The sequence below is a fragment of the Anabas testudineus genome, chromosome 10 (assembly GCF_900324465.2).
Source record: "Anabas testudineus chromosome 10, fAnaTes1.2, whole genome shotgun sequence".
Taxonomy (NCBI): domain Eukaryota; kingdom Metazoa; phylum Chordata; class Actinopteri; order Anabantiformes; family Anabantidae; genus Anabas; species Anabas testudineus.
In genome coordinates, this window is record NC_046619.1 from 9,297,111 (window position 1) to 9,310,728 (window position 13,618).

At 44.5% G+C, this 13,618-nt stretch overlaps 2 protein-coding genes across 3 annotated transcripts; both read right to left on the reverse strand.

The window, feature by feature from the left end:
* Positions 1 to 291: 291 nt before the first annotated feature.
* kctd12b (potassium channel tetramerisation domain containing 12b) lies at positions 292 to 3,609 on the reverse strand. Its single transcript, XM_026358205.1, has one exon. The coding sequence runs from the start codon at positions 2,891 to 2,893 to the stop codon at positions 2,042 to 2,044; it is 852 nt and encodes a 283-aa protein (XP_026213990.1). The 5' UTR covers positions 2,894 to 3,609; the 3' UTR covers positions 292 to 2,041.
* Positions 3,610 to 6,952: 3,343 nt separating this feature from the next.
* Positions 6,953 to 13,566, reverse strand: znf711 (zinc finger protein 711). 2 transcript variants are annotated; one of them, XM_026358064.1, is made up of 8 exons: positions 13,313 to 13,566; positions 12,181 to 12,262; positions 11,950 to 12,046; positions 10,853 to 11,704; positions 10,606 to 10,749; positions 10,307 to 10,486; positions 9,947 to 10,081; positions 6,953 to 9,810 (listed from the first exon to the last, which is right to left on the reverse strand). In XM_026358064.1, exons 3-8 carry the CDS (start codon positions 12,026 to 12,028, stop codon positions 8,630 to 8,632), a joined length of 2,571 nt encoding a protein of 856 aa, XP_026213849.1. In that variant the 5' UTR covers positions 12,029 to 12,046; positions 12,181 to 12,262; positions 13,313 to 13,566; the 3' UTR covers positions 6,953 to 8,629. The 2 variants fall into 2 exon arrangements, with proteins under 2 accessions (XP_026213849.1, XP_026213848.1); XM_026358063.1 differs by having other exon boundaries at positions 10,606 to 10,752; positions 13,313 to 13,562.
* Positions 13,567 to 13,618: the final 52 nt, after the last annotated feature.

Genomic DNA, 13,618 nt, shown 5'->3' on the forward strand with positions numbered 1-13,618 from the left:
TGGCTCTGTTGTCTGGTCAACCGCCTGATACAGGACCAGGCTGAGGAAAAAAAAAAGTGTGTAAAAGCAGATGGGAAGATGGGGGGAAATTGTGCCTGAAGGTATAGTGATGCACATTTAAAAAGGACATTTCTTTGAATGAGAAATGCTGAGCTGAAAATCTGCAGTGGTTTCAGTCGTGTCCCTGAAAATTAAAAAGCTTTACACTGTGGTAACATACCATTCCCCTCACAGTTTGTCTCATTCAGGACTGAGAAAACACTTTGCTTTGAATGGAAAATACAACCCAAATAGAAAGAAAATCTTTTATTTGACAAATCAGTTTTGCTTTTTGTTGAACACTTAGTTTCAGTGTAGCCTACTCCTGCAGCGACACACTGCAGCAGGTCTAACAGATTGACTCTGATGTCAACAGCACTCCGTCACACTGAAACACAACATTGTGGTTTCTAGACATTTCGGAATACATTTGTTGTCACTGTGAGACGTGCTGTCGAAACGACATCCTAACACCTCTTAGCTCAGGTGAAATCCTGCACTACACCGCCTTGCTGACTGTTCCTAGACTCGTACTACTTTTTGGTCGTCTAATTACAGCAGTTACGTTTTCTCTATTGTGCCTGAATTTTCTTCATCGTTAGCTGGATCATTCACTGGATTTAGGTGCCTTCTGTTTTTTTTTTGTGTTAGTCTGAGGTATATGATGTGCAGACCTGTCCTGAGGCTGTATCTGGAAACAACCCTCTTTTCTTAACTCCCTCCTTTATAACTTTAAGTTATACCTGCTCAGCTTTAAACTGCCCTCACAATGCCCTTGCTACAGTGGTGAGAAAACATCAGGCTGAGACTGACTACAGCACAGTCCTACACCGTTTCTCATGGGTATTCACTTACAATAAGTGGGAGCTATTATCAACATACGCAACAGCTTCAACTAATACTGAACTGAGTATTAAGAATAACAGGACACTCAAGACGTGACCCCCCTAAGGTGACTACAACAACTTTTTTTTTTTTTCTGACACAACATGTAGTCATGGTGTACAACCTGTCCCAAGAAGTGCTTTACTGTAAAAGTGCTCTTACACATCTAATTCAGCATAGAAATGTCAAAGAAGCACGGTGTGCGAAAAAAAAAAAAAAAATAGAGCAGTGGGCTGCGAGTGATGTAACACCTTCCTTCTCCTCTGCCCTCCCAGCGTGGGTGATTAAAATACTGAACAATCAATACACACACTTCATCTGGCAACCCTTTTTTTTGTCTTTCTGTCTATGAGGCTTATTATTTGAGCTTTTTGAAACTGCTGTATGGCACGTTTTCAAAACACACGGTACTGGTAACCTTTGATAGAAACTGAAGGAAATGAGATTTTTGTGTTACACATCTTCTTTGTGCCGGGTGCTTCTCATTTCCATCAAGATGTCCAATTATTTGGTAATTTAGTTCAGAGGAGCAGGAGAGAGTCCAATCTGCTCAAGTAAGCAGGCAAAGTATAGCACTGTACATCACGGCCACTCTTTGAAGCCCTTTCCCTTTTGCCCTTATGACTGGTTCAGTAGTCATACGGGGACGCCAGGGCGCTTATTTAACAAAATTAGCTCTTGGATACAGTATTGTGCTTCACCAAGGCAGATGCAATACATGGAGTACAAAAGGGAAACAGTACATAGAAGGTATCAGTCTCTGCGGGAAAAGGCTGTAGGGTTGCTGCGGTTGATGAGTGGGGGACTACAACTAGATGGAACGACGGCTTAAGCAGGGGCAAAAGGCTGAACCTGAGGATGAGGGGTGATGGATTTGGGGAGGAAGGGGGAGGGCTGCAGATTCAAACTGCAGAGAAGGTATGAAGAGTCAGAGCAGCTGCTGGATACTGTTCATAGGATAAAAGCTGGAGGCTGCAGAGAGATATGGAGGGGCACAACATCTATGGTATATCTACTGGTGCAGGAGCCATCAGAGAGAGAGAGACAGGATGGCTAGAGGCCGGAAGGGGGGCACTTGGAGACAGGGTGGGGGACCAGGGGAACAAAGCCGATAGTCTCACTCACGGTAGAACACATATTCAGTGTAGCTGGTCCAGATCTTGTCGTCTGTCTGCTCATGGGCAAAGGCGCAGGTTCCTGTGGAGTTACAGGCCACCATGTGGAAGCCCGCATCAGCCAGCTTGTCAAAAGCCTGCTCCAGAAAGGTGAACTTGAGATAGTAGCGGGATGTGTAGCGCTCAGGGGGGCGGTCGGGGTCGCGGCTCTCGTTCAGTGTCTCCCCAAACACCTCCTTCGCCAGGGAGATCTTCCCACACACCATGATCCGTGCCACCCGGCGGAATTTGGCGTCAGTGTGGCTGTCACGGCCCAGGGTGTACGAGCCACGGTAGCCGATTGTGATGAAGCCAGAGCGTTTGCCATCCATTGCACCAGGCACTAGGCTGGCACAGGCTGCAGCAGCAGCACCCAGGGAGCCGAGGTTACGGCCAGAGTCAATTCCAGGTGATGAGTCCTCCGGGTCGCTCTGACATCCCTCATCACCCAGGGAGTTCTGCTTACTGATTTTGGGTGCCAGCAGCTTGACAAGCTCCGGCAAGTTGAAGAACTCGGCCTCCCTCTGGAGACGGCCACGCTCTGGGAAGTGATCCGGAAGAACCAGCTGCTGGTCCCGCATGTAGTCCAGGATGTAACGGAACAGGAAACCATCACGGTCCACAAAGAAGCGCCCCTTGGTGTCCCTGGCCAGTCCTTTAGCTGACTTTCGACTGAACATTTCCCACAGCAGTGAGTCTGGCACACTTGTGAGGGTAGAGTAGCGGGTTATGTACACCTGGCCACCAACATTAAGCTCTATAATCTCTGGGAAGGGTACCTCCTCCCCAGATATGCCACCATCTGGTAAAGCCATGGCTTGGATACAGCTTTAAAAACACCAAGTTGTAGAGGAAGTTCAGATGGGAGATTGTAACACAATATTTTCAGTTAAAGCAGTCCCTGGTTGCTGGGGCCTGTTGCCTGTCACAGATTGCAGGTTGTGCTGCAGCAGATCTCCCGTGGGAACAAGCGGCTCAACCGTAGCGCACAACTGGTTCGCGCGTAATAATAATAATAATAATAATAATAATAAAAAGAAGCAGTCTGTCAAACTCACTTTAAAGCCCGCATAAGCAAAGCAGGCACAAGCAAACTCTCTATTCTAACTACAGCTCTGTCCCAAACTTGCTAAAACATAGCTCAGAGTGTTTCAGGCTGCGTTGAATCTAACCGTCGTGTCCAGGTCCTTTACGCGCACACAGACGCGGCATCCGACGAGCGTAACTCTGCTTTTCGCGGCAGCTCTCTGCGCAGGAAATGAACCGCTTGCACAACTGTCCATCACGGCTTCTCTCGCTCTAATTTCGGTCGGTTGTCCGGGCGCAAAGAGGATCAGGTGGCCCAACTTCAATTAAGCGATCCATAGTTGTTCAGCGCGGTAGGTTCCCAGCTGAAAAGCCACGAGACGAAGACGATGTTCCAGATGTAGTGAGAGATGATGAAGGTGTATAGAAAGACCTCGGTGTTTTCCATCCCTCTGCTGCTCCGTGCTTCTCCTCCTCTCTCGTGTCTCACTCTTCTCCGCTGCGACGTAACGGAGGATACGGCAGTGTTCAGCCCGGCTGGCCACGCCCACCCGCGGTGACGCGTCCCTGCTGCGCTCGGTCGGTTGTAGTTTTTATTGACATCCCCTGTTTCCCCCCGTCAAAAGCAACGCACAGGGACGCAGAACCCATTAAAAGCGGCCTCGTTTGAGCAGTGCTCCTCTTTTATTCATATAAACAGCTTCACCTTAAACTGAAAGGTAACTAAATGAATCCAGTCTTTTAGTGTTTTTCATTAAATGCGCTCACTTGCCAAAGTCATTCTTCGTTACTGGAGTCTCATTAAAATCTCAACCGCTGACTTGGAAACGAAATGAGCCCGCATTCAATTTGGATGCATTTATTTTTGGGAGCACTCTCTCAGACGTCAGTGAACTCAGGGACTCCTGCGAACATGTGATCACAGCGCCGCCTAGTGGAGGCTCGAGAGGTAGGCGTTTGCTCCTGTAGCACATCAACAACCTGTGATTGTGATCAGACACTCCGTGCTCACCTTACAGCTCACAACACAGGGATCTGGATCTGAAGTAAATCTGGATTCTGTATGCAGCTGACTCGTGCACGGCTCCTGTGCACAATGGACTTTGTAGTGAAAGAGGCAACTTGTGTGTAACACGTCAACTTTAGATGTATTAATAGTGCAGGTCCAGAACAAGGCATGACAATACACACATATAATAATAATAAAGCATGTGCTATAATAAACTGAGCATCAACAAACACTTCAGGTCATTTGAATCCACTTACTGGTTTTCTCCCGAGCTTTCAACTTCAGCACAGAGCTCCACACTCAACAGGCTGCCTTGTATTTATGTTCTGTGTCCCTCGTTGCCTTTTTTACCCCCCCCCCCCCCCTCTCAGTCATTCGTTGTCCACCATACAGCCCTTTCTCCGATTAATCAGCAGGCCAATTTTCCCAGTCTCCAAGCAATCTGGCGCTGATTTCCCAGAGGGCCCTGCAGTCTCCAGCTGGCGTGCAGCACCTCAGAGCCTTGTCACCCACAATCTGGAGCAGGACGACTCCGGTTATGTGGGCAACCGCACGATGTGGAGGTAATGTGGCAGCGCTTTCTGCCAGTGAGACGAGTTGATGACACGGTCCCAGCTCCATTTGCTGTTCCCCCTCACTGAAATATGCAAGAGCAATATGCTGCCTAAAAAATGTCCAAAATAATATGTTCTGGTGCAGAACCATGTCTGAATAGTTAGGATTATGGTCAACTTTTAACCCGTGCCAGATTTAAAATGATTAAATTACTGTCATTTTAGTCCATGAATCATCAATCTGCACATCAGCATTTGACCCTGGATGTTTACCGGCAGATCCATCATTCTAATCACATCCACACCACAGCCCATTGATCCTCCCCACATTTCTCATATGGAGAAATATGGACAAAGTGACTACATCAAATAAATTGGTTTGACCTTCTGCAACAGCTGGATTATCTGTGTACATCTGTCAGTTCTCATCACAGTGATGGCCTTCGCAGGCTGTTAGGTGTTCCGAGTGCGTTTGATGCTCCGCTGACTCAAAATCAGCAAAGAGGCTTGCAACCCATGGGAACGACAGCGGTGCAGCATCCTCACATAATGAGCAGAAAATGGGGAAACGTACCCACTGCTGCGTTTATTCAGAGACGAAACCAGACGTGTTGTTCAGACTGAATTCTACGGGTAAAGAAGGGCTCCGTTAGGGAGGATTTTATGGGTACGTCTGCATATTGATCTCTGTGTTCGCAGCACTTTCTGCTGACAGCTGCACCAGCAAGTGATTTATGAGTTGTTCCATGGGATCAACAAAAACGAACAGGTTGTTGCATCTATTTTCTCAGGTGTTTGCGGTACCCGCGTGAACCCATCCGCACAGCCTCATCTCCCTCACTATGAGTCATCATTCATATTTCATGACAGGGGACAAAGACGTGCAACTAGAGTTGTCTGCAACATGTCTCAGTGAGGCTGTCAGAAAAGAGTCCTGGATGTCATTAGGAAACTTTTTTTTTTTATATTATATATAATAGTTAGACTGGGTCATAGTGGGCAGGAGCCACTCTAATAGATATACAACACAGTGAACAGAGAAGAATAAAAAAGGAAACCAAGCTGCAGCAGCCTTCACACTTCACTGCTACTACTGCAAACCTCTTAATCAAAGCGCTTGACTGCACTTTCTTCCTGACTCAGTCACTGCTCTACCCCTTTCTTTCTATGGTTACACCCAAACTATTGAATCAATCCACCTGCTTCCTCCTTCTGTCTGGCCACTCCCAAACCAATCACATCCTCCCTTTCGTGTTAATCTTTGACAAATGTGCTTTCACTGTTATCGTCATCTCTTTCACTGATCTTTCCCCTCTCAAATGCTCCCAGTTAGGAAGTTTATGTTCTGAATTTGGTTAGGTACATTGCTGAAACTGGGAAAATGACTATTTACTACTACTATAGGTGTGATTTGTGTAAAAAACCCTTTTTCATAGAAGACATGTATAGTGACCACTGCGATGGTTTTCCCTGGGAAAGATCTCCTTCAGACCCAGAGCAATTGAGATCTGTACATATGTCTCAGCTGGAATTCTGTTATTTCCAACATGAAAGATTATGGCAGGTTGTTTCACTATGACTATTGTTTGAACTTTTTGCAAAGCCGGCCAGGCTCCGGTTCTCTCTGAAGCACTTGAAAGACGTTAGTCTGTACAGGATATATAGAAAAGAATCTCTAATCAACCAGCAAGCCCACAAGACATTTAACTCCAAGTGAAAAACTTTGGAAGGCTTTAGTGTCTCTGGATTTCAAATCTGGAGCTTTGAGATTATTGTATCAATTTCACTCTTTACTAGCTCAAGTGCAAAACCAGTGTCTGCACCAATAATGCCTGCAGCTCAGCTGTCTCATATACTAAATCCTACATCTATGCACAGATGTGTGGGAGGATGAGCTGGTGATCAAGTCAAACTTTGAATTCCTTTTGACTAAGCTATAAATGGCTCGCTAGACGCAGGAGCTGCAGTTACTGGAGCTTACTGACATTTCATCACTTCTCAGCACTTGTTGGTGGTTGACTAAAGTTGTACAATCACAATAAATCCCAGAACTCTTCTTCAAAAGGTCACAGTGACCACAGATCTAATACAAAATAAACAGACAATACATGGATTAGGAACCATTTAAGATGTAAGAAAGAGAGGACTGCTTTTTTTTTTTTTTATCCGAGTCAAAACTATAATCCTGCATAACATCATCGTTTAATCAGGTTCACGTATAAACCTGCAAAATTAAAGGTGCACAGATTTGATGATTTTCGCTGGACATAAAAGGACAAAAAGCATAAAAAGATAATTGTTTATTTTGGTTCTTCCCCACCAGTAGTTTATCCACAATCTGACTGAAAGAAAATATAGACTAAGTTACACGAAATGCAGGGATTTTAATATATACCACAATTAATTTTATGGAGACAGTATATGTGCATACTTTAAAGACTAATGCCAATATGATGATCACTGACTTGAGGGAGAATAATCCCATGTTTGGGATTGGGTTGGGTTATTTAGGACTGTAGGACGCAGGTCTGGGAAAGTTGTTAGTGAGCACAAACAAAACACAAAACCCAATCACTTATCCATAGAACAAAACAATAAATGGTTTCACCCACCACTTTGAATGACAGTTCAGTTTTGATGCAGCAATGGATGGTGCCCACTTGCTAGAGATAACACTCAAAACAAACTTTAACTTTACCCACTCACAAAGTTATTTTTTTGTCAAGTGTGTGTGTGTGCGCGTGCGCGTGCGCCTGTGTGTGTGGATATACACACACCCATACATGTAATTATTTAAAATACAAAAAAATAAAATAAAAATAAAAAATATTAAAGTGCTTTCTACTGACTCAAACACACAATCTCTGAGAGAAGGGTATTGATACAGCATGTTTGAGAGTTAAAAATCACTTATTTTTTTGATTAGCTGTGTTCATCAGTGCTTAAGGGAAAAAGACCAACAGATGTAAGGCATGATTGCAATCAAATAGTTAGCTGAGAGAACACATTTGTGTCACCGATATCACACATGCGCATTTTACAGTGGCAGTCAGATACGACCACTTCAGGGTTATCAAATGTGAAGTCAACCACCTGTTATGTTCATATAATAATATACCAATTCATTATCGGCACCATTATAGCAGATATAATAGATTTCTGTGTCATAAATGAGTTGTGTACACTAAAGGGATATTCTAATACACCAATTGCATCCTTCTCCTCCTTGCTATACACTGGTAATCAGGCCGGAAATTAGTTTAATCAACTTTTAAGATGTCATTAACAGCATATAGGCTATACTATGCATGATTCATTTAATGGAACTTCACGTGTTCTGGCTTGGGAGGAAAATCCAAAATATTAATTTTTAGATTTAATGAATTATCTGTTCAAGGTGCGTAATGTGTGTCTACATCACTCAAAACCATTTATGAACTCATGAATGGCCCTGCCCCTTTAAGTCCAGATGATTTGGAAAACAAATGTCAGGGTAAAAGCTGGAGGAAATAGATACTACTTGGTACAATGGAGGCTTCTCCTGTACTCATTCCAGATCATCTCAAGCATTGACATGACGTTCACAAAGCACTGCTTTCTGTTTTACAGGACACAGTCATCATCTTGCAGCATTTTAGCTGAGTGGGTATAAAAATATAGACATTTGAAACCCTGAATATATGTTCATATGTGATTTTCTGCAACAAAACAAAACAATTTACACCTGTCCCACTCAGTGTGCACACTGACTTTTTCAGACTCAACCCCCATCTAAGATGTGTTCTCTTATTACTCCTACGGGAGGAGGTTTACACCCATTACAACACAGAACGGCAAATATAAAGTCGCCTTCATCAACAGCCTAAATCCGTCAATTCTTTGTTAATACACTAAAATTACCTCTGGGTGTGTGAAACAGATTTACTCAGGAAAGAGGAGTGTGTTTGTGTGCGCGCAATCAATTACATCAACATGTCTTTGTGATGCCTGGCTATGTGCTGGCTCTTCTCCGAAGGCCGCCTAAAGCCCTTGGTGCAGTAGTCGCAGCGGTGGGGGTAGTCCTTGGTGTGAATGGAGATCACGTGACGTTTGAAGCCAGAAGCGTCCGTACTGTTATACTCACAAAACTGGCACTGATAGACTTTTCGACCACTGTGTGTCTTCATGTGCTTCTTCAGCTCAGCGGGCTGCCTGAAGCCACGCCGGCATCGCTTGCACTTGAAGGGGAGGTCCTTCGTATGTAACGACAGGATATGGCGACTCAGGGTGAAGGTGTCAGGAGCATTGAAATTACAGTGCCGACACTGATGCACTTTGTTGCCCTTGTGTGTCTCCGCATGTTTCTTCAACTCTGAGGGCCTGTGAAAGCCTTTCTCACACACATCACACTGATGGGGAAAATCCTTAGTATGAACAGAAATAATGTGTCGTTTCAGGTCACTGGAGTTGGTGCTCTTGTGCTCACAGTGCGGGCACTGGTGCGTCTTGTGGCCTTGCACCATTTCTATATGACGCTGGAGTTCCCGTGCATCTGCGTAAGCTTGGGGACAGTGGCTGCACTTGAAAGGCAGATCGGCGCCATGCTTGCTCTTGATGTGAGTCTTTAAGTTGGACTGATCTGCACAACGGAACTCGCAGTGTGGGCAGTGGTAGGGCTTCTCACCTGTGTGGGTCCGCATGTGTTTCTTCAGCTCTGACGGATGGCGGAAGCCTTTAGCGCACTCAACACACACATGTGCAAAGTTCTTACTGTGCACAGCCAACAGGTGACGGTTGAGCAAGCCCTGTTCAGCTGTCTCGTAATCACAGTACTTGCAGTGATGCAGTTTGGGCTCCCGGTCCTTGACAATCAGCTTGTCAGAGCCCAGGGGGCTGGACTCGTGGTAGCGCCGTGTGTACTCAGTGTACTCTGGAGACCGCTCACTGTTGTGGCTCAGCAGCTTGTGACTCTCTAAATGGTTGTGGAAACTGATCTTTTTGTTGGTGGTAAAGTCACAGTCTGTACACTGGTATTTCTTCTTTAACAGGTGATCAGGGTGGTTCTTCATATGGCATTTAAGGAAGCCTCTTGAACGAAACTTTTTTCCACAGATGTGACAGGGGTAGACAGTTAAGGGCATGCCATCTGGTCCAATTATAACAGCTGAAAGAGAGGATTGAAAAATGATGTGCAACTCACAAAATTATGACCAATTTTTTGTGTGACATTATGTCAGTATGAAATATCAAATTATATTATCATCTCATGGTCCAGATGAATGTATATCTGCTGATCATACCAGTCTGACACTGCCGTGTCTCTCCTTTCTTCTTTTTCTTGGCTTTGGGTTTTAGAGCACGGTTGGCACCAACCCCCTCTCGGATTTGCAGAAATTGTGAGGCTGCTCCATTTTTCACTTGATCAATGGCATTACCTGCACCAACATGACAGATAATGTTGCATTATCAATAGGACAAGCATTATTGCAACTTATCTTTTATTATGACACCTACTACTTTTTTTCCCTTTTCTTGACAGCATTGTTATGTTTTAAACATGTTATTAACTCAAGCTTTGACAGTTGCTGTACAGACTGGGAGCAACCACACTTATCTGACAACTTGTACTGAGAGCTATTTAAAAAAGAAGAAGAACATACTGATGTCATCATCGTCATCATCATCACTTTCATCATCATCATCGTCTTCTTCTTTAGGATGGTTCTTGACTGCCATGTAGACCATCTTGTCACGGCCAACTCCCAGTCTACCTGATGATGCTGCTTCCAGATCAGGATGGCCATTCTGGTAGTCATCCTCTGTTATTACCTCTGTTCCACCTGAAAATGGAAATAAACAAGCAATTTTTATCTGCTACAATCCTCAGATAAAAATCTTTGTTCTAAAAAGCAAGTGTTATAGGAAAACTAGGAAACTGATAAATCTGTAAGTCACTTGCCTAAATCGTCATCTGCTTCAGCTTTAAAGATGTACACTTTGATGACCTCTGAACCATCCTCTTCTTTGGACTCCTTGTCCTCCATTACCTCAGTGCTGATCTCAAGAGGAGTGTCTCCTATGTCCAACTTCTCTCCCACATCATCTACTTTAATAATATTAACATCACTCGTTATGCAAAAATATTCACTACATTACATAACAATTTATCAATTTAAGTTGAGTTATCATATGGGGAGAGGTCTTACAGGAGATCATGAGGTAATCCTCAGAGCTGCTCCTTGCATCATCATCCTCATCAGTCTGGAGGGGAACAGCCTCAGTTGGCAACTGTTCATGGATTATGGTCTCTGAGCTGGCTTCTGTCACCATCAAGCCTTCTGACACAAGCTGGTGATCCAGAGTGTTGTCCTGGTGCTCAGAAAGTAGCTCTGCCACAAATACCTGGTCTGGCATGTCATCGTGGTGGTGATTGGGGTCCTGGATGAGGTCTGACGTTAGGACATGGTGATGATGGGGGTCTAAAGCTTCCTCAATTGCAACCTCTGTCCCCAGGATGTTTTCAGGCATGATCACACTGTGTTCCGAGGACACCATGTGTTCGGTACTAATTTCCTGGGCTTCAACGCCTTGAGACTGCAGACTTTCCACATCTACCTCTAAACCTTCAACAACCTCAGCTTCTAAACCCTCCACTTCCACCTCTTCCTCAAGGCCCTCAACAACATGAGCTTCCAGGTCCTCGACATCTACCTCAGTTTCCAAGCCTTCTACCACTTGTGCCTCCAGACCCTCCACTTCTACCTCACCCTCCAGGCCCTCTACAACCTGAGCCTCCAGCTCTACGACCTGTGTCTGTAGCCCTTCAACCTCCAAGCCATCTACTTCTGCATGCAAGCTCTCCACCACTTCAGTCTCCAGGCCTTCAACTACCTCTGTCTCCAGCCCATGAACTACCTGGGTCTCTAAGCCTTCCACCTCAAGCCCATGCTCCAAGAGGATGCCCTCATCCGTCATCACATCAGAAAGAAGCATACCCTCAGGCACAGACACTACAATGTGCTCCCCATCAATGTGAGCCAGACCCCCCATGCCTGCAACTGTAAACACAAAAAAACACATAGGGAGAATAAGAAAGAGCTTCAAACAAGAAAATACAATTATAGCTACAACCTACAATTTTCTGTATATTCAACTACTGTGAATGTCAGTCTGTCCACATAGTATTACTTATGGATTTTGACAATTGTGGTAAATATTGGATTTATGTTTGTATTTGATTACATGATGCATGTTAAAATTAAGAGATATTTACAATAGAATTGATGTTACTTTGACCACCTACCAAAATCTTGCATGATCATAGCGTGGGGCATCTTCAGCTCCTGAGTGTGGAGCTCCAACACCCCTCCTCCTTGATCCATGTCTTTACTCAGAAAACACTGAAAATTACAGTGTGCACTTAATGTTAATTAATGTTTATTACTAAAATGTAGTACCTCACTTTAAGTCGCTTTGGATACAAGCATCTGCGGTAAAATATATGTATAAATAAAAACCTTTGTTCAATACATACCTTTACATTTGATGACAAATCTCTTAGAATAAAACCAACAGAGTATGTGAAGGGCTTCCTTCCATCAAGGCAATCAATCCCACTGAAAGTGAAACAAAAAATTGTCTTTCATAAGCAATATGTTGACAATACAAAGAGAAACAGAAAGAGGCAGTGAATTAGTCATAGTTGTTCTGTAAAATTGCTTGTAAAATAAACTTCCCCATGGGTTTAAGTTGATAGTAACGGCACAGATTACATTGCAAATACAGAAGTTAGAAACCCTCAGCTGTTACTGAACAGTAAAGGGGTTGTGTTGTTGCCCATTGGCTCCATCCATTGCCTGTTCAGAGTACTACAAGCAGCTTCAAGCTGAAGACATAACATATAGACATACACCTGAAGCCTGACACAAAAGGCTGTCCCGTTCAGTGTGCAGGGGGACGAGCCCACAGACAGAGCTCTTGGACTCTGAAGCCTGTTGGTTCTGTGAGAGGAAATGCATTTTTGTCACATGATAATTTAAGATAAGCCAAACTGTCTGCAATGGTCAGTAGTGACGCTATGGGTAGTTGGTTTCCATGGATATATCTTATGGGGGATAACATTGTCATTAGCATTATAGCTGTGATGCCACATTTTTCATTTTAAAAGAACTCTCATACGCTGGATTATTTACACAAAACTACACATGCTCAGAGTTTATGGCCGCCAATGAAAGTACTGCAGACGTTATGCAATGCATACTTGGGCGGCTACCGCCCTCCACCCACCGGAGCTAACTAGCAAACAAGCTAGGGCTGTTCCTCTGAGCGCCATTTTGTTTTAGCATAATGGCTAATTCAAGCGATTCAATAACCGATCTATGTTGACCACGGAAGCACCGGCTACACACGGCATAGCTACACTAACGAAGTCATTAACACAATGAACAATATAAGACGCCTCATGAAATGATTTTCATCACGTCGCCCTAATCTGCGCGACAACCGCCGCCCGTTCAGCTAGCTAGCTTGCTAAGCTAGGTGGACCAGCTTGTGCCGCATTATCTTCCATGTTGTTTCTCGAAAAGGCTGGAAGAGGCCCGCTACGGCCGACTGGGCCCTTGCGTCTTATTCCACGTGCCTCTCTAATCAATGCGGAATAATTTTACCTGATAGCGTCGTCTTCTGTCTCTATCGGTGTTTCTCCCCCTTCTCAGTTTTGTCTGTTATTGTTTTGGTTTATTTTTGACGGTAAGCTAAGTGCGGCCTGCAGTTTTGGATCCCCGGGCACTCTTTGCTAGGCCTCGGCCAATCAGCTTGCTTCCTGACAAGCAGAGGGAGGGCGGGGGGCAGACAATGCGTGGCCTCGTTTACCGCTGATCCCTTACTATTTGCGTCATGCATAAGAGAGCAGAGTTATACTAACACAGTCATTCGCTCGACGGGGACATATTTATGCTCAGCCTTTCAGACAT

Bases quoted from the DNA above. Each gene is read 5' to 3' on its own strand.
- kctd12b (XM_026358205.1), bottom strand. From the start codon at position 2,893: ATGGCTTTACCAGATGGTGGCATATCTGGGGAGGAGGTACCCTTCCCA.
- znf711 (XM_026358063.1), bottom strand. From the start codon at position 12,028: ATGGATCAAGGAGGAGGGGTGTTGGAGCTCCACACTCAGGAGCTGAAG. The intron at 11,705-11,949 runs GTAGGTGGTCAA...TTGTGTTTACAG, and splicing joins TATGATCATGCAAGATTTTG to TTGCAGGCATGGGGGGTCTG. The intron at 10,753-10,852 runs GTAAGACCTCTC...ATATTATTAAAG, and splicing joins GGATTACCTCATGATCTCCT to TAGATGATGTGGGAGAGAAG.